Source organism: Dipodomys ordii, unplaced genomic scaffold (genome assembly GCF_000151885.1).
Source record: "Dipodomys ordii isolate 6190 unplaced genomic scaffold, Dord_2.0 Scaffold8, whole genome shotgun sequence".
NCBI classification, from domain to species: Eukaryota; Metazoa; Chordata; class Mammalia; order Rodentia; family Heteromyidae; genus Dipodomys; species Dipodomys ordii.
In genome coordinates this window covers 27,930,271-27,956,899 of record NW_012267224.1, presented here as the reverse complement: position 1 = coordinate 27,956,899, position 26,629 = coordinate 27,930,271, and the positions used below count along the sequence as shown (strand labels likewise).

General features: G+C 37.9%; 1 protein-coding gene across 6 annotated transcripts in view; it reads left to right on the top strand.

The window, feature by feature from the left end:
- The window catches only part of Aasdh (aminoadipate-semialdehyde dehydrogenase), a 38,490-nt gene that overhangs the window by 3,086 nt on the left and 8,775 nt on the right, over positions 1-26,629 (top strand). For 5 of the 6 annotated variants that reach the window (XM_013009126.1, XM_013009125.1, XM_013009127.1 and 2 more), the window contains exons 3-12: positions 535-803; positions 3,611-3,731; positions 6,809-7,122; positions 10,002-10,194; positions 16,314-16,555; positions 17,053-17,159; positions 17,564-17,736; positions 17,970-18,162; positions 19,948-20,063; positions 22,606-23,389. In XM_013009126.1, coding sequence (XP_012864580.1) covers positions 559-803; positions 3,611-3,731; positions 6,809-7,122; positions 10,002-10,194; positions 16,314-16,555; positions 17,053-17,159; positions 17,564-17,736; positions 17,970-18,162; positions 19,948-20,063; positions 22,606-23,389 — 2,488 coding nt within the window. In that variant the 5' untranslated portion in view covers positions 535-558. The remainder of the gene's footprint in view (positions 1-534; positions 804-3,610; positions 3,732-6,808; positions 7,123-10,001; positions 10,195-16,313; positions 16,556-17,052; positions 17,160-17,563; positions 17,737-17,969; positions 18,163-19,947; positions 20,064-22,605; positions 23,390-26,629) is intronic. The other variant, XM_013009128.1, reaches the window with a different exon arrangement.

The following is a 26,629-nucleotide window of genomic DNA, read 5'->3' as shown; positions in this document are numbered from 1 at the left end:
AGCACCATATAAGCAAAAAGAAAAAAGCTGGAAGTGGCGCTGTGGCTCTAGTGGTAGAGTGCTAGCCTTGAGCTGAAGAGCTGAGGGACAGTGCCCATGCCCAGAGATCAGGCCCCACAACCGGACCCAAAAAAAAAAAAACAAAAAAAAGCTGATCTCTGATATAGTGTCAGTTTAACTGTATAAGATTAATTTTCAGTCTCATTATTCTCAACACTTAGCATACACATTTCCTAAGTTCAAAGCTTCTTTAATTATGTATCTTGGATATCGCTTTTTGTTTGTTTGGTTGGTTGGATTTTTGGCTGTGCTGGGTTATGAACTCAGCAACTTATGCTCGTTAAACCTCTGAGCCAGACTTCCAGCCTTTTTTTTTGTTTACTTATTTTGTGGTGCAAGGGATCAAACCCAGGACCTCAAGTGCTGGGCAAGTACTCTTACCATAATTTACAGGAGCAGTTACAGAGATATTTCTTCCTCTCTCCTGCAATCTCTAAAACTCACCCTACTCCTTGCCTTTTTCTGTGCATATAGAATTCTCTGACATTGACTGTTTAGATGAACTTCAGTAAAATGACTCTTCAGGACTTGGTGCATCAAGCTGCCTCCCTTTATTTGGACAAAGTGGCTGTATGTTTTGATGAATGTAACAACCAGCCTCCAATTTATTATACCTATAAGACTGTGGTTAATACTGCTTCAGAACTGTCCAATTTTCTTCTTTCACACTGTGATTTTCAAGGAATTCAACAAATTGGTCTCTACTGTGAACCTGGGATAAACTTACCCTCCTGGATATTAGGGTAATTTTTAAATAAATTTAATATTGATATTACTGTAAGATATAACTAGTAATACATAGAGCACATTGCAAATTTTTGTTCTACTTATTATCATAGTTTTTATTTGTTTGTTGTTGAGGTACTAGAGATGGAGCCCAGGGCATCTTATGTTTTAGACAACTGCTTTACCACTTAGGTATTGGATTTTTCTGTACTGTACTGCTTATTCAGTTTTTGCTGGGCTTGAACTCAGGGCCTGGACTCTGTCCCTCAGCCTTTCTGTACTCAAGGCACCCTTGCACCACAAAATAAGTAAACCACTTGAGCCACAGTGCCAATTCTGGCTTTTTCTGAGTATTTATTGGAGATAGTCCCACAGACTTTTCTTGTCCAGGCTGGCTTTGAACTGTGATCCTCAGATCTCAGCCTCCTGAGTAGCTTGTATTATAGGATTGAGCCATCAGTGCCAAGGTGCTTATTCAGTCTTTTTTTTTTTTTTTTGGGTCCAGTCATGGGGCCTGAACTCTGGGCCTGGGCGCTGTCCCTCAGCTCTTCAGCTCAAGGCTAGCACTCTACCACTTGAGCCACAGCGCCACTTCCGGCTTTTTTCTTTTTGCTTATATGGTGCTGAGGAATCAAACCCAGGGCCTATGGCATGCAAGGCATGTGCTCTACCACTGAGCCACCTTCCCAGCCCCGTGCTTATTCAGTCTTAAAGAGGCTCAAGGAGTTCACATTTTCCTAGTATTATTTTTATCCATATAAATTAATCTGAGCTTATTTAGGAGAAATTAAAAGGTTTTTCTAATAGAATATTTAAATATGTCCAAAATATCTGGGCTTCATTTATCTGTCAAAGAGAAAGAGATATAACAGTTTACAACAATTTGTTGTTAGAGCAAATTAAACAATTTCAGAAATAATGTGACTTGTTTTATTCCACCATTGAAGTTTTAGGTATGTAGGTAGTCAGTGAGTGAATGAGAATATTAAATGATTAGTCCATTAAATGTGAAAAGTGAGGTATCAGTATGTAGCAGCTTAGTAGCACACTTGCTCTGAATTCCATCCTCAGCAATCCTTCCACCCCCAAAATGAAATATGAATCTATTGAAAGACACTTATTCAAAGAAGTATTTTGTATATGTATGTGTTCTGGTACTGGGGCTTGAACTCAGGGCCTTAAGCTCTTACTCAGCTTTTTCCATCAAAGTTGATGATCTACCACTTCAGTCATACCTCCACTTCTGGCATTTTGCTGGTTAATGAGTCCCTTGGTTATATCTGCCTGGGCTCATTTCAAACCATGATCCTCAGATTTCAGCTTCTTGAGTATGTGTGAACCACTAGTGCCCTGTGGAATGATGGTTTTCTTTCTTTTTTTTTTTTTTTTGGTTGGTTGTGGGGCTTGAACTCTGGGCTTGGGCGCTGTCCCTGCACTCTTAAACTGAAGGCGAGCGCTCTACCGCTTGAGCTACAGCACCACTTCCGGTTTTCCAGTAGTTTATTGGAGATAAGAATTTTACAGACTTTCCTGACCGGGCTGGCTTTGAACCGGGATCCTCAGATCTCAGCCTCCTGAGCTAGGATTACAAGTGTGAGCCACCAGCGCCCGGCTTAGAATGATGTTTAATCATTTAAATTGCTAATAGATTACCCCCTTAGAGTGATTTTTTTTTGATGTTCTTGGATATTGTAAATAAGGGCTTCCAAAGAATTACAGAATCTTAGTAGATTACTAATTAATCTTAGTAGATTAATATGTAAGCTGACAAATGTTATAAGGTTTTCTCATTCAATCACTTGACCAAAAAGTTTATGTGCAATGATTTGTTTTTCCTGTTCTGTTTTGTTTTCTGTTTGTATCTGTATTGGGATTGAAATCCGGGCCTCACTATTCTCCCCTTAGCTCTATTGCCAGAGCCTGGTGCTATATCAGTTGAATTACACCTTTACTTTTTGTGTTTTTTGCTAGTTATTTGGAGGTAAGAGTCTTCTGAACTTACTTTACTGGGCTGGCTTTGAACCATGATTCTCAGATTTTAGCCTCCTGAGTAGCTAGGATTTCAGGCATGAGAAATCAACCCCTGGCCTTCAAAGTATTTTTGCTTAAAGTGACTTCGTGATCCTTGATTTTTTTAATGTGTTACTACATACAAAAATTAAAAGGTGGCTTTTTTCCCCTCATTACATTATTCTGATTGATAAAATACACTTTTTTAGTAAGTTTCCTATGAATGTTTAGCTTCTTTAGTGTTATCTTGTATAGACACATGAAGAAATTAGATTCTATTTTCTGTTTGGTGACCAGTTAATCAAGCTACTATGCTATAATACCTTAACTTTTCAAAAAAAAAACAACTCATTTTATATGCTTATATGAAGTGATAATAACTTACTAAAGAATTTTATACTATTTCAGATTCTCATTAAAAGCAAGGTGAAGCTAGGTACTGGTGGCTTATGCCTGTAATCTTAACTACACAACAAGTTGAGATCTGAGAATTGCAGGACAAAGCCAGCCCAAGCAGGAAAGTCTGTGAGAATCTTATCTCCAGTTAACCACTAAAAGATTGGAAGTGGAGCTGTGGCTTATATGGTAGAGCACTAGTTAGAGCAAAAAGGCTCAGGAAGAGTGCTCAGGCCCTGAGTTCAAACCCCAGGACAGGCAAAAAATAATAATAATAATAATATTTAACCAAAGATTTATTCTTATAAACATTGGGAATTTCTGATAACGAGTGATGGGAACGGAGAAATAGCAATGCTTCTGAGATGATTATACTCACTAGACAGTTCTGTGCTGACTGTTGTGTTTGTTTCCTTAGAATTCTCCAGGTTCCTGCTGCTTATACTCCTATTGACCCAGATTCACCACCATTATTATCAACCCATTTTATGAAAAAATGTGATCTAGAATATATTCTTGTTGAAAAAAAGCAAATTAATGTAAGTCTAATTGTTTAAATTTGTGTGTATGTGTGTGTTGTATTATCTTTGAGTTTAAGAGTTACTTCCTTGTCTTGATTTCTGAATTTACTGATTCTGGTAGTGTTTCTCAATCAGCACTATCAGCATTTTGGATTAATTGTTGTAGAAATGTCTTGTGTACTGTAAGATGTTTAGCAATATTCTGACTTCTCACTTAAAGGACACCAATAGCATCTTCCCATTGTAATTGTCAAACATGTCTGGACATTGTCAAATGTCCCCTTCTGCCCCTCATACTTCATTGAGAACTACTACTTTATGGCATGAAAGAATCTTTTAGCCTTACAATCAATAACATCTGTGCATTGTTCTGTATTACCTGTTTCCAGAGTATTTCCTATACTGGATTTTTTTTTTGGTCGGTAATGGGGCTTGAACTCTGGGCTTAGGTGCTGTTTCTGCGCTCTTCAGCTCAAGACGAGCACTCTACCATTTGAGCCACAGCAGCACTTCCAGTTTTCTAGTGGTTTATTGGAGATAAGAGTCTCTCTGACTTTCCTGCCTGGGCTGGCTTTTTTTTTTTTTTTAGCCAGTTAAATTTAGCATTAGGGAGGGACTTTGAATCTCAATCCTCAGATTTCAGCCTTCTGAGTAGCTAGGATTACAGGTGTGAGCCACTGGCACCCTAGCTTGGAAAATTTTTATAGTATTTGAAAGTTTTATCTTTATATATTTATGGCAATCATAGTGGTCAACATCATCAAAGAATTTAAAACCTGCTGGGCGCTGGTAGCTCATACCTGTAATCCTAGCCTTTCAGGAAGCTAAGATTTGAGAATTGTGGTTTGAAGCCAGCCAGCCTAGGCAGGAAAGTCTTTGAGACTTTTTTTTGGGGGGGGGGGTCTGGACGTGGGGCCTGAACTCTGGGCCTGAGCGCTGTCCTTCAGCTCTTCAGCTCAAGGCTAGCACTCTACCACTTGAGCCACAGTGCCACTTCTGGCTTTTTTTTTTCTGCTTATGTGGTGCTGAGGAATTGAACCCAGGGCCTCATGTATGCAAGGCAAGCGCTTTACCACTGAGCCACCTTCCCAGCCCAGTCTTTGAGACTATTATCTCCAGTTAATCACCAAAAAGTTGGAACTGAAGCTGTTGCTTAAGTGGCAGAGCACTAGCCTTGAGCACAAAAGCTCAGGGACAGCTCCCAAGCTCTGAGTTCAAACCTCAGGACCAGCAAAAGAAAAATATTTTTAAAAAAGGGGCTGGGAAGGTGGCTCAGTGGTAGAACACTTGCCTTGCATGCCTGAGGCTCTGGGTTCGATTCCTCAGCACCACATAAGCAAAAAGAAAAAAGCCGGAAGTGGGGCTGTGGCTCAAGTGGTAGAGCACCAACCTTGAGCTGAAGAGCTGAGGGACAGTGCCCAGGCCCAGAGTTGAGGCCCTACGACTGGACCAAAAAAACAAAAAAAACAAAAAAGGAAACATCCTCCATTTTTAATTAACTAATTGATGTTAATTATATATGTAGAAAAAAGAAACAAAAGTAAATGAGTACATATCTATGTTTGGCCAAAGCTTTCTTTTGTATTCCTGGAAGTCTTTTATTGTGGGTAAGTAAGACTGAAATGACGCTGTAACATTTGTTTTTCTTTTTTTTTTTGGGGGGGGAGGTCTGGTCATGGGGCCTGAACTCTGGGCCTGGGCGCTGTCCCTCAGCTCTTCAGCTCAGGGCTAGCGCTCTACCACTTGAGCCACAGTGCCACTTCCGGCTTTTGTTTTTCTGCTTATGTGGTGCTGAGGAATGGAACCCAGGGCCTCATGCATGCAAGGCAAGTGCTCTACCACTGAGCCACCTTCCCAGCCCAACATTTTTTTTTTAACAACCTTCGTGTGATAAAGAAGTGGGTGGCTGTGGAAATTATCTGTCAACATGCTGTGTTGAGGGCATGGGTAGTAGTAAGAAGGAGTTGGGCTAATGGGGACAGAAAAGGATGATTATGGTCTAAATAGAGTCTCTCTGTCAGTATCAAGGTTTGGTAGGGTTTTGGTTTTTGTTGTGTAGTATTCAGAATTAAATCCAGGGCTGAGTGCATATAGACTTGAGTCATGCCCCCTTCAACAAACCTTTTTTGTTTGTTGTGTTTTGTTTTGAGATAGTCTCCTAATTTCACATTGGCTAGCCTTGAACTTGAGACCTTCCTGTTTCTGACCTCTGAGTAGCTGGGATTACAGGTTTGAATGTGTCACTTCACTCAGATATTTTGGGTTTGTTTGTTGTTGTTATTTTTTGAGACATTAGTCTCATATAAACGAGCCCAAACTCAAATTCTTAATCTTCATATACCAGCCTACCCTGGGATTAAAGACATGTGCTATCATGCTCAGCCAAAGGTTCTGTGTGTGCAGATCCTGCGTCTTAAACTCAACCTCATGTTCTCACTTGTTATTGTTGTTTTTGCTCAAGGCTGGCTTTGTACCACTTGAGCTACACTTCCACTTCTGACTCCCCTCCACTTCTGGATTTTGGCTGGTTACTCAAAAAGACACAAAAATTTCATGAGTCTGTCAGACACTTGTATACCTAGAGTTACAGATGTGTGTTACAGCACTCAGCCCCAAGTATTCTTTATGAATGCTTAATAAGGACTTGGGCACATAGTAAAACCCCATATGAAGTCCCTTTCTTCCTGTTCTTCTATTTGGATGATAGTATATGTATTCCTTTATTTAACGAAGGAACAATGATTAAACATTAAGCATAGACCACATTGCATTGCAGTTGGCATGTTTTCATTTGTTAGTTATTATGAAGGTCAATTTGTTTTTTGTTTTTTTTGTGTGTGTGTGTGAAAATACTGTACAGAGGGGTTACAATTACATGGGCAAGATAATGAGTACATTTCTTGTCAAGCAATTTGATAATTTGAAGATAAATACAACACTTGCTTGAGTTATCTCATTTGTCCTTTTATTCCTAATATACAGAAGTATTATTATTCCTCCGAAATCATTGTTAAATAACATATATTTCATATTTCTTCTTTATAAAAGAACACATCTTAACATTAATATTGTAAACTATGTCCTCCATCTAACAGAAATTCAAAACTTCCTACGAACCATTATTGAACTATGATACAGTTACAGTAGAACATAGTGATCTAGTACTCTTCAGACTACACTGGGAAAATGTTGACATGAACTTGATGCTAAATGATAGACAAGACAAAAATGAAAAAAAGAACAGAAGAGACTGCATGAATTCTGAGAAGGACAAGGAAGAACAAGAACACATGGATGTGAGGCTAAAGCACTGCTTGGCCTATGTTCTGCATACATCAGGGACTACAGGAACCCCAAAGATTGTCAGAGTGCCTCATGCATGTATACTGCCAAATGTCCAACATTTTCGGTAAGTCCTAAACTTAGGATTCTTAGAACTTCTGTTTCAATTTAGGTGTGGTGATTTATACCTGTAATCCTAGCAGGGCCAGCTAAGGTAACATAGTGCAACACTATCACAAATAAATCAACTTTCTCCTTTCCTACTCCCCAAAATAAAACTGCAACAACAGGATTTTTATTTTTTTATTTTTTTTGGTGGGGAGGGGGGTCAGCTGTGGGACTTGAACTCAGAGCCTGGGCACTGTCCTTGAGCTTTTTTTGCTCAAAGTTAGCACTATATTACTTTGAGCCATAGCTCTACTTCTGGTTTTCTGGTGGTTAATTTGAGATAAAAGTCTCATGGACTTCCCTGCGAGGGCTGGCTTCAGCCCGCAGTCCTCAAATCTCAGGCTCTTGAGTGGCTAGGATTACAGGTGTGAGCCACTTACGTCTAGCTCAATTGACATTTTTAAAAACAAATTTCATGTTCCAAATTTTCTTTCAACTCATTCAGTATTTTTTTGTAAATTAAAAGGTGGTACAATTTTAAATTATTTAAGTGTTATTTTAAAATAATGATGTGTATGACTTTGCAGAATTTACTTAACCTCTGTGAACTTTAATTTTCTCCATTCTAAAATGGGAATTAAGAGCTAAGAATGTAGCTTAGTGGTAGAGTGCTTGCCTCGCATGCATGAAGCCCTGGGTTTGATTCCTCAGTACCACATAAACACAAAAGCCTGTAAGTGGTGCTGGCTTAAGTGGTAGAGTGCTAGTCTTGAGCAAAAGAAGAAGCTCAGGGACAGTGCCTAGGCCCTGAGTTCAAGATCCAGGACTGGCAAAAGATAAAACAAAGCAACAACAACGAAAACTAAAATGGGGCTTAAGAGTAAAAATAATAGTTCCTGAGCTCTGAGGTTGGTGTCATCTCAGCTACTCAGGAGGACATGGGAAGACTACTCTGGGCAAAAAGTTATTAACAGCTCCATCTCAACTAACAAGCCACCAGTTATGGTTTATGCTTATAATCTCAGTTTGGGAGAAGGAATGGTAGCAGGATTGTAGTCTGAGGTATGCCTGATTGAAAACATGTGACCCTACCTGAAAAATAACTAAAGCAAAAAGGCTGGAGTGGTAAAATGCCTGAAGAGCAAGCCTAAAGCCTTGAGTCCAAACCTCAGTACTTAAAAAAAAAAAACCCTAGGGAAAAAAGGTTTTCCACAAACTGGGTACTTAAGGGCTGCAAATTAAACTGACAAAGGGAAGATTAAGAGATATAGTTGGGAAGTGGTTATCTACATAATTTAGTACAGAAAGAGGATCAGAAAAAGATTCTTGTTGTAGTGACAAGTGGATTTCTTTTAAGGAAAGACAAATGAATTTTCAGGAAAACAAAGAACAAAGGGAGTTTCTGGGAATACTTTTATAGTCAGTGATTTCTGGTCTCCTTCATTGCCATCCAACTTTGCTCAGAAAGAACTTACAGACTTAAACCTTAGTCTTCCTGGGAAAAGCCACTCTGAAGAAGTTTACTGTTGCTTCTTTCTCAGAATGAAAGTCTTAAGATTTCTTTCTGCATCTGGTCAATGTCAAGTGTCTTCAGTATAATCTATAACACACCAACTCTAGGGTTCCAAGCAGATCTACATCTGTATAACCATCCCTGCTTCATATAGTGGTTGAAAAAAATAACCAGTTTATTAGAAAACCACCACTGAGCCTCACAAATTGTAAATTCACACCTTAATTCTAGTCCCAACATTTTTTGTTGTTGTAAAATCTCTCTTTTCTGAGCTTTGCCTATTGAGTGCATTTTACACTTTCTTGAAATTAAAGACCATGAATGTTTCACATCACCTACTTTTATGTGTAGAATGGATACACCAAAATTTTTTTCCTGATTCAAACTTCTTGTAAACTTGTTTAGAAGTCTGTAAGATCTCCCCTAAATACCTAACCAGGAAAGCAGATAGTATTTATGGAGAATAATTACGTTAAAAATTGAAGTTTACCTGTAGTCTTTCATATATGATGAAAGACTATTATGGAAGACACATTTATCCATAGTTAGATTTTCCTTTTAATTTTTATACCATACCTGAGGATCTTTTGAAATTAATCTCTGCTTTTAGGTATTGTGTGATTGTGTATCCAGTAATGCATTACCATAAGGTTATACTGTGCATGTTTTGTAATACCTGACCAAATATATTCTGCTTTTGTTCAGATACTGAGATAAAATAAGAAATAGTGGGATATAGTAGTCAGAGATCTCTTAAGCACCATTGAAATAAGTGTCACAGAATAAGTAGGAGTAAAACTGGGAGGATATATTAAGGGGGAATATTACAAAGACATGGCTTACACATTGTGGGAGCTGGCTAAGCAAGACTAAAGCCCATAAGTAGGCAGTTAGGAATGGATGTGTAGGAGCAGGATGGAACATACATACATGAGATAATCCACAGGCCAAGTCCAAAGAAACAATACAGGGTTAATAGCAGAACTAGTTGTTGTTTGTCACTTCTTCAGAGAAGGCCAAAAGCTCTTATTAAAAGTCTTCCAACTGGGAAAAGCCAGCCAATCAGAATAATCTTCCAATTGAATAGTTTAACCTTAGATTGGGATTTGGGTGAATAATTTGGTGTAAATGTTACCAAATGGCAGCTGCCTCCCTTTTGTTCAACTCTTCCACTTTAATGAGAATCGTGTTAGAAAGGGAATCTGTTCTTGCACATACCAAATGATTTCCAGGGCTTTGTTTGGCCTGTGGACCAGACAGGTGTTCCCCACCCCTGAAAGAAGAAATCCTGGCAATATTCAGAAACTAGATCATCACAAATACTTTTTCAGGATCTACATTTACCAGATATTAGATATTTCTTGTGTCTATATTCTTTTCCATAGGAGACTTTTTGGCATTACACAAGAAGATACTTTGTTTCTGGCTTCACCTCTGACCTTTGATCCTTCTATTGTGGAAATATTTGTTGCTTTATCAAGTGGTGCCTCACTGCTTATTGTACCAACTTCTGTCAAAGTACTACCATCAAAATTAGCTACTGTTCTCTTTTCCCATCACAAAGTCACTGTTTTGCAGGTATGTTTTCAGAGCAAATATAATGTTTTGTTTTTCATTAGTCAATATTCTTAAATGCTTTAGAAGATGCTTTATATTGTACTAGTTCTTTGCAATGGATTAATAATAATAATTATTATTATATACTTAGATTTTCAAGAGCTTTCACTTCATGATGTTACTTCCTTATTTAAAAATGAAAAACATTATTCTTCCTGGAAAACTATTTTACCATGTGTTTTATGCATATTGTAACAACTAAAATAACTTGACATTGACTCGAATCTTTTTTTTTTTTTTTGCCAGTCCTGAGGGTTGAACTCATGGCCTGGCCACTGTCCATGAACTTCTTTTGCTCAGGGCTAGCACTCTACCACTTGAGCCATGGTACCACTTCTGGCTTTTTCTTTTTACGTGGAACTGGGGAATTGAACCCAGGACTTGATGCATGCTGGGTAAGCACTGTATTACTAAGCCACATTCCCAGCCTGACTCAAATCTTTTGAAATATGTTATTGATATGCTTTCTATCTTAAAACTTGAGTATATATTTTGTACTAAAAGCTTATAAGTAAATTATGATTTAAATATTTTGATGTTTTTAGTTTTAAATTAAATCAGTATTTAATTAGTGTTTAGAAACATTTTTCCTGATTGACCTTTTAAAACATTCTTTATTGTGCACTTGAAATTATATTATGCTAGTCTTAAGATTCATTATAAACAGTGAAAGATACTCTAGGCAGTTAGTAAAATTATAATACATATTGTGTTTAACTACTGAGTTAAAACTCAGGTTTTATCTGTAAATGGAAATGATACCTGTTTCATCTAATAGGAAATAAATGATATAGTATATCATTATTTCCTGATACCCAATGTGTCTCAGTCCATGAAGACTGCTATGACAAATGCCAAGAACCAAGTAGCTTATAAATGTATTTTTCATCATTCTGGCTTCTGGAAACCCCAAAGTTAAGGCAACTGCAGATTCAGTTTCATGTAAGGGACACACTCACTGTTACATAGACCACTGTCTTATGTCCTCAGATGGTAGAACAATGGCTGTCTTTTGGGTCTCTTTATGAGGGCACTAATCCCTTTTATGTGTACTCTGCCTATATGATTGAAACTCTTCCAAACCGCTCTACTTCATTACCCTTGAGGGCTAGGATTTCAATATATCAGGTTTTCATCTAGTACAATGAGACTCAAGAGCAATGAGACTCAAGAGGAATGTTGAATTTCTGCCCTGAGGACAAAATGTGTTATCTTTGGTTTTTATGCTGTTTGTTTTACATCTTAAAATATGACCAAGAAACCCTTTTGTGTTAGAACTGTCTTGTTAGGTATATAATTATGTTATACAGGAATTCCATCAATAGATACGGAGAAGCCACATTTTGGGAGGTCTCATCAGGAATCTTTATTAGAAAGCCAGCTACTACAGGTGGACTCAGATTCACAAAGAACCTGCAGCCCCAATGCTGCTAGTACAAAGTTTATAAATGCAAAAACCACATGACTCGAGGGGGGAACTAAACCTATCGAAAGTGTGTTTACAGAAGCAAAGCTAGCTAGGTAGAATGATGCCAGGTATACAACAAGAATTCCCTGGAGCAAGACTTACCTGGAGCTAAACTTACATGACATATCAGCAATTCAGAGAATGACTTCTTTCACCTCTAGGGTTTTCAGAACTGGATGAAAAGTCCCCGTCATTGAATAAGATGCCAGGATGCTGATGAGAACAGGATGATATTACTTAGACCCTGTATCCATATTTCAATTACAACCTAACATTAAAAATAAATGTGATTTAGCAATAGGATTCAGAAATAAAGTATAGTTTAGCAATATTTTAGTAATATGATTCAAAAATGAGGTATAGTTTATTGTATCAGATTTAAATATTAGACAAGCCCTGGTGGCTCATGCCTGTAATCCTAGCTACTCAGGAGGCTAAGATCGAGGTTCAAAGCCAGCCCAGACAGGAAAATCTGTAAGACTCTTATTTCCAATTAACCACCAGAAAATCGGAAGTGGCACTGTGGTAGAGCACACACCTTGAACTGAAGAGCACAGGGACAGTGCCCAGGCCCAGAATTCAAGCCCGACTACTGAAAAAAAAAATACTGCTTTAAATGGTAAATTCTCTAAAAAGAATATTTAAACTACCTTGAGTGTTATATGGGAATTCGATTGCAAGATACAACTATTGAATAGAGCCACATTTTTGAGAGGTCAAATTGGGAATCTTTATTAGAAAGCCAGTGACTGCAGGCAGACCCATTTCCCCAAGAAACTTGCAGCCTCAAACAATACTTAATACTTTAGAAAACTGAGTCATGAGGGTAGTAGAATAAAGAAAGATGGAAAAACAATCTCAACAAACCAGATCACCTCTAATAGAGAGCTGAAGAGGGAGGCCAGGTGACCAGAGGAGAGTTAGCAGACACAAGGCATGGTGCAAAATAGTTGCTGAATTGGTGGGGGTTGAGGGCCTAAATAGGGTCATGGTCAGAGGGCAGAGTTACAGGGAACTGATAGTTCAAAGAGTAGAGAGTTCATAGTATAGTGCTGGCAGTTCCAGTAACCTGTTATCCAAAGTCCCTGCCTCTGCCTCTAGGAATTCAGGCATACCAATCACCTGGGGATGAGTCTTCACCTTTATCCACTAAGAAGCCAAGATGGTGCCAGTTAGACCCAATTCCTTACCATCTACCACATTGCCAAGATGGTGCTATTTAGACCTAGTATCCTTATTTCAGAGTACTTCCTGCTCCTACCAAGACATCAAAGACATGGTAATCTTGAATTAACTAATCTTCTTTGTGAATTTTACCTTTTATTACTGATTGTGCTTTATTTCAGCAAGTTGTTTTGTTGAAATCCAGCTCTATATTTTGGAAAAATAACAGTATTTTATTCTTTTGTTGTTGTTGTTGGTTGTAGGGCTTGAACACTGGGCCTGGGCGCTGTCCCTGAGCCCTTCAGCTCAAGGCTAGTGCTCTACCACTTGAGCCACAGTGACACTTCTGGTTTTCTGGTGGTTTATTGGAGATAAGAGGTTCATGGACTTTCCTGCCTGGGCTGGCTTTGAACCATGATCCTCAGATCTCAGCCTCCTGAGTAGCCACTGGTGCCTGGCCAGTAATTTTTTCTTAATGAATAAGAATTTACTTTTTAGAAAAATCTAAAATCCTTATAATGTTTGTATTTGCCTATTATATAATTGCTTATCTATTTATTCACTGTATGCAACACATGAATCCATAATGTTAAAAAAATTACTAAGAAGAATTTATCTTAGGAATGTATACTTGATTTTAAACATCTAAAAGGCATATATTTAATAGATGCAGAAAAAGTATTTGACAAGATTTAATGTCCCCCCCACCAAAAAAAGTAAAAACCATCTACTGAAAAACAAGCTACAGCTAACATTGTATTTGATAAAACACTAAATGCCTTCTGCCAGGATTGGGAGCAAGGCAACAATATTTGCTTTTGTCATTTACCTGCATGGTTCTAGCTAGTGCAGTGAAGCAGATAAATAAGCAAGTAAATAAATAAATGGAAAAGGAAACTAAAGGCACCTACAAGAGGAAATAAAACTCTTCATATGCAGATAGAACCGTGGAAAACTGAGAGAGAATGATGGGAGGGAGAGGAAAAGAAGACATTAAAACTAATAAGCATTTTAACAAATTTGGAGGCTATAAATTCAGTTTCTCAAAAAAATCAATTGAAATTTTATTTATGCATATATGCATGCATTCACACATAGTTCTATATATGTATATTTATAGTAAAGGAAAACGTAAGAGTTTAGACCTAGTATCCTATGGGAACAATCCTGAGGTAAGGATCAATGGGACCTCATTTTTTAACCAGGACTTTTAATTAGGCTTATCTCCCACCCCATGCCCAATTCTTCCCCTATTAAAACTTAATGCTCATCTTTATCCCAGAGATGATCTAAAGTACTAGCTGTCAATCAGAGAGTGATCAGTAGGTTAATAAATCTTCATTTTCTGCCCTTCACCATTATTAACCTCTTAGTGTATAGGGTTGATGGCCAGACTTGATGTTAGAACCCCCAGAAGTAGGCCTCTAGACACCTGGAGTTAGGCCTTTGGCCTAGTACTTTGGTTGTAATCCTAGATTTTTTTATGGAAAAGTTAAAGCCAGTCCTGATCCATACAATAGAATATCAGCAATAATATTTACAGGAGCATAGATGAGTTGTAAAATATTTTGTGTGAAAGATGTCAAGTTAAAACTAGAGTACATATGATTCCACTTATATAAGATTATACAGCTGGACACTGGTGGGGCAGGCAAAGCAAAAACAGATAAAAACTGGAAGAAGAAATAAACTACTGAGCCGGGCGCCGGTGGCTCACGCCTGTAATCCTAGCTACTCAGGAGGCTGAGATCTGAGGATCACGGTTCAAAGCCAGCCCGGGCAGGAAAGTCCCCATGAGACTCTTATCTCCAATAAACTGCTAGAAAACCAGAAGTGGTGCTGTGGCTCAAGCGGTAGAGTGCTCGCCTTGAACAAAAAGGCTCAGGAGACAGTACCCAGGCTCTGAGTTTGAGCCCCATGATCAACCAAAATAAAAATAAAATTATACCAATTGCCAACTAATCTATAGTTAAAGAAAATGAATCAACAGTTGTCTGAAGAAAGGATCCAGTTAGAAGAAAGAATTATAGGGCTGGGAAGGTGGCTCAGTGGTAGAGCACTTGCCTTGCATGCCTGAGGCCCTGGGTTCGATTCCTCAGCACCACATAAGCAAAAAGAAAAAAGCTGGAAGTGGTGCCGTGGCTGAAGTGGTAGAGCGCCAGCCTTGAGCTGAAGAGCTGAAGGACAGTGCCCAGGCCAAGTTCAAGCCCCATGACTGGACCAAAAAAAAAAAAAAGAAGAAAGAATTATAGAGGCACTAGGTAATTTAAGGGTAATGTGCTTTCTATAGTCTGTATCTTTAAAATTCAGGTATTGAAATCCACTGTGTTTATATTAAGATGCAGCCCTTTGAGAAGTCACTAGATCATAAGAGCAAAGAAATATTGAGGCGCTGGGAAGGTGGCTCAGTAGTAGAGTGCTTGTCTTGCATGCATGAGGCCCTGGGTTCGATTCCTCAGCACCACATAAGCAAAAAGAAAAAAGCCAGAAGTGGCGCTGTGGCTCAAGTGGTAGAGGGCTAGCCTTGAGCTGAAGAGCTGAGGGACAGCGCCCAGGCCCAGAGTTCAGGCCCACGACCGGACACTCACCCCCCCCAAAAAAAAGAAAGAAATATTGAATGGGAATTAATACCCCTATAAAATAAACCTAAGAAAACTTCTTTGTTTCTTTTACCTTGCGGGGTACATAACAAAAAGTCACTGTCTTTGGGGAAGAAACAGAGCTCTCAGTAGACACTGAATCTTCCAGCACTTTGTTCTTGGAATTCCCAGCCTCCAAACCTATAAGAAGTAAAGGTCTGTTTATATTATCCAGTGCATGGTATTTTTGTTTCACAACCTGAAGAAACTGAAAGAGGTATCTTCATCATTTAGTTTGTTTGACAGTTTCAGTGGTATATGCATACATCACAGTCTGTATTAAATTATACATTTAATAATCTATATCAGTTGTCACTAACACTGTTAAAATTTTGTATTCATATGGTTTTGCTTAGCACTATTTTAACTCTCTTCTATACCTTTTGTATAGACAACTAATGGAAAATAGATATAAATTGGATTTATAGATTTTTTTCCCTTTTTTTCTTTAATAAGAAATCCTGGTTCTTGTAAATTATAGGGCTGGAGATATAGCTCAGTGGTTCAGTGCTTTCCTAGCATGTATTAAGCTCTGGTTTCGATCTCCACTGTTGTAAAAAAGAAAAGAAAACTATAAAAGTGATAAATAATATTTTTGGTGTTTTCTCCTTTATATGTATATATATATATATATATATATTTATCCTTTTCTACATCAAAAATAAATTTTTGCCTTAGTAGTTTTTCAAATATGGTTTGGATCGACACAGCTTTAAATTCCATGTGGCTCCAAGTATAAATTTTTGAATTAGTTATTCTAGTGTTTACTTTTTAAGAAAGAGAGTGTAACTAATTTAATATATTTGCAGGCAACACCAACATTGATGAGAAGATTTGGATCTCAACTTATCAAATCAACTGTTTTATCAGCCAGTACTTCTCTTCGAGTTTTAGCCCTTGGAGGGGAAGCATTTCCCTCACTGACTGTTCTCAGCAGCTGGAGAGAAGAAGGCAATAAAACTCAAATATTCAACATTTATGGTATCACAGAGGTATCAAGTTGGGCGACTTTTTACAGGATTCCAGAGGAGGTTCTTAACTCTACTGTGAAGTAAGAGTTTCAATTTTACTCAGTAGAAAGGGGAGAGACTGTATTTTTCTAGGATTTTAATGATAATGATGAAGTCTTTCTGTTGTTGTGTTTTTGTTTTGTTAGTTGCTGAGGATCCAACCCAGCAAGATAAGCTACTATACACTGTGTTACACTCCTAACTCCTAATAACAGTGTTTTGATCAGCACCGGGGCAATAATTTTAGAAACTCTATTTTATCTAGTATCTTAAATCAGGAATCTAGAGCCTTTCTTATTGTAACTGGTGCTGAGATCCTTCTAGAACTTTTCATGACTGAATGATGATGATTAACTATATGATAGCCTTTTCATCTAGCCAGTTCTTCTTGTCAGTCTTTGAACTGTTTCAAAGCTATTTTTTCTTTATTTGGCATGTTGTGATTTAAATACAATCAATACAGTTTAAATGAATGGGAAACACACTATTCATTTAAAATATAAAACTTTTAATCAGCTTTGTGTTGTGTTTTTCATAGATGTGAATTGCCTGTTCCACTGGGATGTCCACTGTTTGAAACAGTAGTTGAAGTCAGAGATACGAATGGTTTCACAATTCAAGAAGGCAGTGGCCAAGTATTTTTAGGTTGTTTTGTATTTGTTAATTGGGATTTTTTTCGAGAAAAAAAAATGTGTTGTTTATTCTTTTCTTGATTTTTTTTTTTGGAATGTCCAATGTGCTTTTCAGTGATAAATGTGATAAATACCAATCTCATTCTCTTAGTCATGAAGTATTCAGTGTTTCCATATTTTTTCATGTACAATGTTTAGTATACTATATCAGTACTTTAGAAATCATAACTTGGACCATTGTGTTTCTCGATATCTAGTTAGTATGTTACCAGTTTTTTAAGTCACATACATATTGTTAGAAATGAAATTTGTTTCAATTTTGAGACTTAGTGAACAACTGGAAATATTCTTGATTTTCATTGATTTTTAACATATTTTCTATGGAGTTGTATGACATTGTTTTTATGTCTTTGGAAGGTGGGAAAAACAGAGTGTGTTTTCTAGATGATGAAATTACAGTACCACTCGGTACGATGAGAGCCACAGGAGACTTCGTGACTATAAAAGGTGGAGAGATATTTTTCTTGGGACGAAAAGACAGTCAGATTAAACGCCATGGCAAGCGTCTTAACATTGAACTTGTGCAACAGGTAAAACTATTTAAATATTACATATCTATTAATAGATGTAGGCAAAGTGGATTTTGAGGTCTCTGAAAAGAGGTTAAGGACATGTATGCTTGTAGTTCAAAAATCTGTATTTGTATCTGCAGTATATTCCAAAATTTAATTCAGCTATATTGATTGAAGATATAATAAATCTTAGCATTTAGGAAGTTAATTTTCAAGGATTCTCACTAATAAGTGAATAATCTTTCTTAAAGGTTTCTGAACAACTTCAGCAAGTGGAAACATGTGCAGCTACATGGTATAATCAGGAAAAGTTAATTCTCTTCATAGTACCAAAAGATAATTTAGTAAAGGATTACATCTTTAAAGAACTGCAGAAACATCTTCCAAATCATGCCATCCCAGATGAACTTGTGTTGATTGATACGCTACCATTTACATCTCATGGTAAAATAATTTAAATCAGATATGTTCACTGTTAAATAATAGTAATTATACTCATAACTAGTTTAGTGGCTGCATAAATATTATTTTAAATATTTATCTTCAAAAAATCCTTTGTGTAAGTGACATTATTCCTATTTACAGATGAAGAAAGTAAGACTTAGAGAAATTAGGTAATTTGCCTCCAAATCACTTTGCTAGTTAGTGATTTATATTAGTCGGGTTCTCCAGAGAAACAAAATCAATATTTAGAAGGATCTATAAGAAGGGGATTTAGTGTTAGGAATTAGCTCATGCCATTATAGAAGCTAAGAAGTCCCACACCTGCTATCTGGAGACCCAAGAAATGGTGGTATTTAGTGCACAAATGCTGCAAATCCCAGAGGGCAGGAAGTGATGAGATGAGACCTCCCAACTCAATCAGATAGTGAGGCAGAAAAAAAGAATGAATTCTCCCTGCTACTTTTGTTACATATAGATGATACTCAAATAATTTGGGATTCCAATCTAGTTATTGAGTCTGTTGAGTCATATATTATTTTCATGCTAAAATGCCCTTATAGAAACACCCAAAAAGTGTCTAATCTGTGTTAATCTTAGCAGTGGGTCACTCTAGATTCTACTTAATTGACATATAAAATAAACCTCCACAGTTATATTTTTGTCTAGTATGGTTTGGCTTCAAAATACATGCTTTTTTTTTCCTTTTTGGCAGTACTGGGGTTTGAACTCAGGACCTTGTCTGTATTAGGTAGATGTTCTACCACTTTAGTCACAGCCCCAAAATATAAACTCTTAATCATCATATTATGTTGCCTTCCGAAATTATTTTTAGTTTACATATTTCAAAATGTAGTTAACAATTTTTTGCTCTTAACCTTAGACAAACATTAGCTCTTTCTTTCCTCTTTTTTTTTTTAATTTTTTTGCTTATGTGGTGCTGAGGAATCGAACCCAGAGCCTTGTGCATGCAAGGCAAGCACTCTACCACTGAGCCACCTTTCCAGCCCCTCCTCTTTTTTTTTTTTTTAGGTCAGTTGTGGGACTTGAACTCAGGGCCTAGGCACTGTCCCTGAGCTCTTTTGCTCAAGGCTAGTGCTCTACCACTTTGAGCCACAGCTCTATTTCTAGTTTTTGAGTGGTTAATTGGAAATAAGAATCTCACAGGGACTTTCCTGCCCAGACTAGCTTTGAACTGAGATCCTCAAATCTCAGCCTCCTGAGTACCTAGGATTACAAAGTGAGCTCCAGTGCCTGACAAGCTCTTCCTTTTCTTCTTTCATTTAATACATACTTAGTAACATTGGAGTGATAAGAATTGTGTATGATGGGGGCTGGGAAGGTGGCTCAGTGGTAGAGTGCTTGCCTTGATTGCATGAGGCCCTGGGTTTGATTCCTCAGCACCACATAAGTAAAAAGAAAAAAGCCGGAAGTGGCGCTGTGGCTCAAGTGGTAGAGCGCTAGCCTTGAGCTGAAGAGCTGAGGGACAGCGCCCAGGCCCAGAGTTCAGGCCCCATGACCAAAACCTCCCCCCCCCAAAAAAAGAATTGTGTATGATGAACTCCATTCTATATGATTTCTAAGCTTTATGATGAAAACTGTATGTTACTAATGAAAATAAAAAGGATCCAGAGTAAAATTTTATTTATTTATGGCATTAGAGATTAAACCCAGGGCCATGTTGATGGTAAGTACATGCTCTGCCATTGAGCTACATTCCTAGCCATGAAGTGTAACATTTTCAATATTATTTTTAAAGCATCTTGTTTTTTTCTCTTTTATATTAAGGCAAAATTGATATTTCTGAGTTAAACAAGATTTATTTAGACTACCTAAACTCAAAGACTGAGAATAAGCTCCATGGAAAAAAGGAACTTTGGAAGAAATTACAATATTTGTGGAAGGTATAACTTTTAAGACAAATTTTTGGCTATAAAGAGTTCATTCTAGGAAATGGTAGCAATCCTAATAAGTCTAGTAAATTTTCTTCCTTTTTAAAAAAGAATTTTAATGGTTATTTTCCTTTTATTTTATTAATTTTTTTATTTATTGTTTATGTGGAATCAAGGAATCGAATCCAGGCCTCATGAATGCTAGTTAAACACTTTACCACTAAGCCACATTCCCTTGCATGCCTGAGGCCCTGGGTTCGATTTCTTAGCACCACATAAGCAAAAAGAAAAAAGCTGGAAGTGGCGCTGTGGCTCAAGTGGTAGAGGGCTAGCCTTGAGCTGAAGAGCTGAGGGACAGCGCCCAGGCCCAGAGTTCAGGCCCCACGACTGGACCAAAAAAGAAATAAGGGGACACTATCTCTGTGAATCTCAGCCATGACTGAATGCTGAATGTGATGGCAGGAGTTCTCCTCCCCTCCCAACATCCTTGGGGGTCCGTGGCAAGTTTCATGCAGCTCCTAGAGGCTGGGAAACTGAAATTCTATGAGGGGAATGGATCTGCCTATCTTCACATAGTAATAAGTGACTTATACAATCTTATACAAGCCTTATGACTTACACAAGCCTTGTGCATGGTTGCTGAAGCCATTCTGCTATCAAACCAGGAAGTTTCCTTGTCCTGGGCTGTGAGGTCAGCCCTGCCAAGTGGAGGTACTGCTTCTGAGTATTTGAGATGGTGGGCTTCTGCTTTCAGTGTCCTTTCTCTTTCTTACCCATGCTCCGAGCTATAGTAGTGATCTCAACCAAAGGTGGGCATTGAATGATTTTACCTCCTGCTCAGGATCTGAAAGTCTAGAGACATTTTGGGTTGTCACAGAGGAACAAATGGGCTGCTACTGAGGGAAGAGGTCCAGGGTACTGCTCACATCCTGTCATGCTCTGGACAGTCCCAAAATCTGGTAAATTTTCTAAGAGTTATTGCTACACAGATGTCAGATAGTATATAGCTCCCTTCATTAAGTTTGCATTAAAATAAAGGTTTGTCTGTAAAATTAGATGAAGCTCCTCAAAAAAAATTTATTGGAAGTAAAGTAGTCAAAAGAAGCTCAAAGGGGCTGGGAAAGTGGCTCAGTGGTAGAGTGCTTGCTCACATGCATGAGGCCCTGGGTTCTATTCCTCAGCACCACATAAATAGAAAAAGCTGGAAGTGGCACTGTGGTTCAAGTACCAAGAGTATAAATGTGAGCCATCATACTTGGAGATTTTTTTGTTGTTGTCTCATTGGGTTAACCATTTTTCTTAAAGTAAAGATTTTTCTCTTTTAAAGGGCTCTGAAAAGGATTTGGGTACATTTATTCAATCTCATCTAGATAAAACTCTTAGCTATTTCATTTACTTTTTAAAATTTATTTTAGGTACCAGAGTTTGAACTTGGGATTTTGAGCTTTCTTGGCCTGCTTGTTTTCTCTTAGCTGAAGTTCTAACATATCCAGCTCAGTTTATTGCTTGTTATTTTATTTATTATTATTATTTTTTTGTCGGTTGTGGGGCTTGAACTCTGGGCCTGAGCGCTGTCCCTCAGCTCTTCAGCTCAAGGCTAGCACTTGAGCTACAGCACCACTTCTGGTTTTCTGGTGGTTTATTGGAGATAAGAGTTTCACTGACTTTCTTGCCCTGGCTGGCTTTGAACCACGATCCTCAGATCTCAGCCTCCTGAGTAGCTAGGGTTACAAGTGTGAGCCACTGGCGCCCAGCTTGCTTGTTATTTTAGAGATAGAGTTTCTTGAACTTTTCTGCTAGGTCTATCCTTGAATCCTCTATAGTTATGATTATAGTACACCAGTACTTGGCCATTTTCAAATTTTTATAAAATCATTTTGATTTATATGAAGTAGATGAGGATAAATATCATTTCCATATTAACAAGTATCAACTATTAAGATCTTGAGAGCTTTATATTTAGTAAAATAGATGTGCTTGTGATCTATTCCTTAATTAATGTGTAGGAAAACTACTCTAGAAGGAAGTATATTTTGTAATTGTAGAATGAATTTTGATAAAATCTGTCTGTTAATATAAAGAAAATTATTTTAAGCTGGGTACAGTGGCTCAAGCCTATGATCTCAGCTACTTAGGAAGTAGAGATGGGAGATCATGGCCTCAAGAACAAACATTCAAAAACAATTCATAAAACTCCATTTTGACCAATGGCTGGGTTCAGTGGTGTACATCTGTCATCCTAGCAACATGGAAAGCACAAATAGGAAGATCACATCCAAGAAACCTGGGCATAAAACAAGTCCCTATCTCAAAAATAACCAACCCAAAAGGGCACTATTGGAGTAGTCCAAGTGGTAGAGCATCTGCCCAGTAAACGTGAGGTCCTGAGTTCAAACCCTAGTACAATTTTTAAAAAATTAAATGTATTTTAATTAAAATATTTTTGTATTTTTTTATATTTTGATGTTATTGTTATCTCTATGTATTACTTTTAAGTGAGTAAAACGTATGACTTGAAGCCTTTACTTTGCAATTTTCTTCCTTCTATCCATAGTCTATTCTAAGTCCCTCAGAAGATTCTTTGAAGGTTCCTAATGAGTCACTCTTTTCAAATATTGGTGGAGATTCCTTGAAGTCCGTACGACTCCTTTATGAGATTGAAAGACTTGTTGGCACATCAGTACCTGGGCTTCTAGAAGTTATTCTCAGCAGTTCCCTTTTAGAAATTTACAACCATATTCTTCAGACAATGTTCATGGATGAAAACCAGACATTCACCAAGAGTAATGCCACAAAAAGAAAACTCAATGACATCAATCATGAGGAAGCAATCGGAGAACCTTCCCATCAGAAGTCCGTCTTGCCTTTAAATGGTGACAATGAGATAAATGCTTGTATTGCATTGAGCAGAGGGAGTCAGATTTTTCCTCTGAATGTAGCTAGATTTTTAGGACATCACTCTTCGGCCTGTTCTTCTGAACTCATTGCACAGACTAACACTCTAAATTTTAAAAGCTTAAATCCTTCAGTTCTTACTGGGCAGTCAAAAGATCTATGCTGTGTTGAAAAAGTTTCTGAAGAGGAGAAACCTGTGACGGGGGCTAAGAAGATGGAGTTCCGTGTGAGATGGAGGTCAGACACAGGCAAATGTGTAGATGCTTCCCCTCTGGTAATAGTGGGTGTGGATAAGTCATCAGCCACTGTGTACATTGGCTCCCATTCTCACAGAATGAAGGCAGTTGATCTTTACTCTGGGAAGGTGAAATGGGAACAGCTTTTGGGAGATCGAATTGAATCCTCAGCCTGTGTTTCCAAGTGTGGCAACTTTATTACAGTGGGTAAGTTTCTGAATTTTAAGTTTGTAGTATTAAATAGAATTGACACATAGTGCTGTTGGTAGGGCCAATTTAAATAAACAAAACCAAGCCAGGTGCTGGAGGCTCACACATGTGACCCTATTTACTCAGGAAGCTGAGATCTGAGAATGGGGGTTTGAAGCCAGCTGGGACAGATAAATCTGAGAGTAGGAGTGTAGTTTCTCAAGTGATAGAAAACCAGCCTTGAACAAAAAAGCCAAGCAAGAATGTGAGGCCCTAAGTTAAGTCACAGTACTGGAATACACACACATACACAAAAAAACCCAGAAGCCAGGCGCCAGTGGCTAACATCCTTAATCCTCGCTTCTCAGTAGGCTGAGATCTGAGGATCTCAGTTCAAAGCCAGCCAGGGCCAGAAAGTCCGTGAAACTCTTATCTCCAATAAACCACCAGAAAACTGGAAGTGGTGCAGTGGCTCAAGTGGTAGAGTGCTTGCCTTGAGCTGAAGAGCTGAGAGACAGTGCCTAGGCCGAGTTCAAGCCCCACGACGGACAAAATAAATAAATAATAAAACCAGAAAACAAATAACCCTATGTGGTAGTTCAGATTATTGCCAAAGAACAAGAATTAACTTTATGTTGATAAACAACATTAGTCTTGATCAGTCCTTGGATTTGAACTGAGATAGCTCTATAGTTGTTATAAGCTGTGAGATCTTTGGCAAGTTGCTAAATTTTTAAAACTTCAATTTCCTCACAGTTTTAAAATGGGAACAATAATAAAATGTGGCTGGATGCCCGTGGCTCATGCCTGTAATTCTAGCTACCCAGGAGGCTAACATTTGAGGATTGTGATTCAAAGCCAGCCCGGGCAGGTAAAGTCTGTGAGACTCTTCAATTAACCACCAGAAAACCAGAAGTGGTACTGTGGCTCAAGTGGTAGAGCACTAGCCTTGAGCTGAAGAGCTGAGGGACAGTGACCAGGCCCAGAATTCAAGCCCCAAGACTGACCAAAATAAAATATAACATGTTGCTATATCATACCTTACCTAAAAATGTAACAACCTAGAGCAACAGAAATTTATTGTTAATAGTTTCCATGGCTCAGGAATTTTGGAGCAACTTATCTGGATGTCAGGGTCTCATGTTTCTGTAGCCATCTGAGGGTTTACTTGGGCTGAAAATCTGCTTCCAAGATGATTATTTATCTTGCTTGCAGCACAAAGCTTCAGTTCTTTGCTAGTTCTTAGCAGTAAGTTTCTGTTTTTGCCACATAAAGTCTCTCCATCGGCTGCTTCATGTTTTTACAGTATGTCATTTAATCCTTCAGTAAGTGATTCAAGAGAGTGACTTCATCTCTAAAACTGTATATCTTGGGCTGGGAAAGTGGCTCAGTGGTGCGTGCTTGCCTTGCGTGCATGAGGGCCTGGGTTCAATTCCTCAGCACCACATAAGCAGAAAAGGCTGGAAGTGGTGCTGTGGCTCAAATGGTAGAGCACTAGCCTTGAGCTGAAGAGCTAAGGGACAGTGCCCAGGCCCAGACCCCACAACCAATAAAATAAAATTGTATATCTTCAATTTTGCTTTATTTTGTTCATTAGAAGGCTATCAATAAGTCTAGCCCATATTCAAGGGAAGAATTAGGCTCTATTTCTTGAAGAGTAAGTATAAGAAGGTAGAGTACTAGCCTTGAGCTGAAGACCTGAGGGACAGCGCCCAGGCCCAGAGTTCAGGCCCCACGACCAACAACAACAAAAAGATATACTTTAAACCACACCATCATAATAAAGCTTTTGGGAGAATTAAATGAGATAATTCATATCTTAAGAGTTCGTTAGTACCTTTCCAGGCACAAATAAAATGCTTAGTAAGTGTTTGCTGGTGGCTTCAGCTCCCTTTCATTAGGGGCTGGCTATATGACTTTCACTTTACTAGAAAGCACATTGTCTTTCTTACCACCACTTTCTTTTTATTCCCCAACCACAGTAGGGTTCACTTTGTATGTTCACGGAATCCATCAACGTTTCTCATCCTAAGTGCTTAGGAATGTATTTCACTACTTGTGCTAGTTTAGCAGATCTATTTAAATCTGATTTTCTTTTTCTGTTTGTTTGCTTTGAGACTAGGTCTCATAGCCCAGGCTAGTCTAGAAATCACTATATATCCCAAGTTAAAGTCCTCCTGCCTCTACCTCCCTAGTACTTGAATCTGAATTTTATTCTTCCATTTAAACACCTACATTTTTGGGTGTTATATAAGAAAACTTTCAGTTATGCTTGTGAACATGAGTTCTAGAGTAATTCCCATCCATAAAGTTCAGTTTATTGAGAATCCTATTTGTATTCTAAGCAAATTTGAAGATACACAATTTTAGAAACAAAGCTATCGATGGTACTGAGCATTCTGTTGTGAGGACATATCATAGTTTATCATTTATATCTGTATTGTTAACAGGTTTGGTCATTATAAATAAGACTGCTATAAACATTTACAAATGGAGTTTGGCATAATCATGTTTTAATTCTATTTGGATCTATCCTTAGGAAGTAATTCCTAGGTTGTATAATTAGGCTTAACTTTATTAGAAATGGTATAATTGTTTTCCAAAGCAGCATTTCCACCATTTGGCATTTCTACTATCAATGTATTAGAGGGCTGGTTGTTCCACATCTTGCTAAGCACTTCATAGTCAGTTTTGAATTTTTCTTTTTAGCCATTCGAGAAACTTGGATTTCTCCAGTAACTAATAACATTAGCAGCTTTTCATTAGCTTGTTTACTATCTTCATGTTGTAAAGTAGCTTTTGTGCCTTATGTTTGTTTTTGTATTGTTTTGACAATTTTTATTGTATTCTTGATAAAAATCCTTTATCAGATACATGTTTTTTACCAAAAAAAAAAATCCCATTTTATGGCTTTTTTTTTTGTCTGTCCTAAGTCTTGAACTCAAGGCCTGTTGCTGTCCCTGGGCGTTTTTGTTTGTTTGTTTGTTTGTTTTTAGTTTCACAGACTTTCCTGCACAGGCGGCTTCATACTAGGATCCTCAAATCTTAGCCTTCTGATTAGCTTAGGATTACAGACATAAGCCACAAGCACCCAGCATGTTTTCTCTCTTTTTTTCTTAATATGGTATTTTGAAACTGGGTAATGGTGGTGCATGCCTGTAATACTAGCTGCTCAGGAAGCTGAGATCTAAGGATCACAGTTCAAAGTCAGTCAGGACATGAATGTCAGTGAGACTTTTTTTTTTTTTTTTGGGTCTG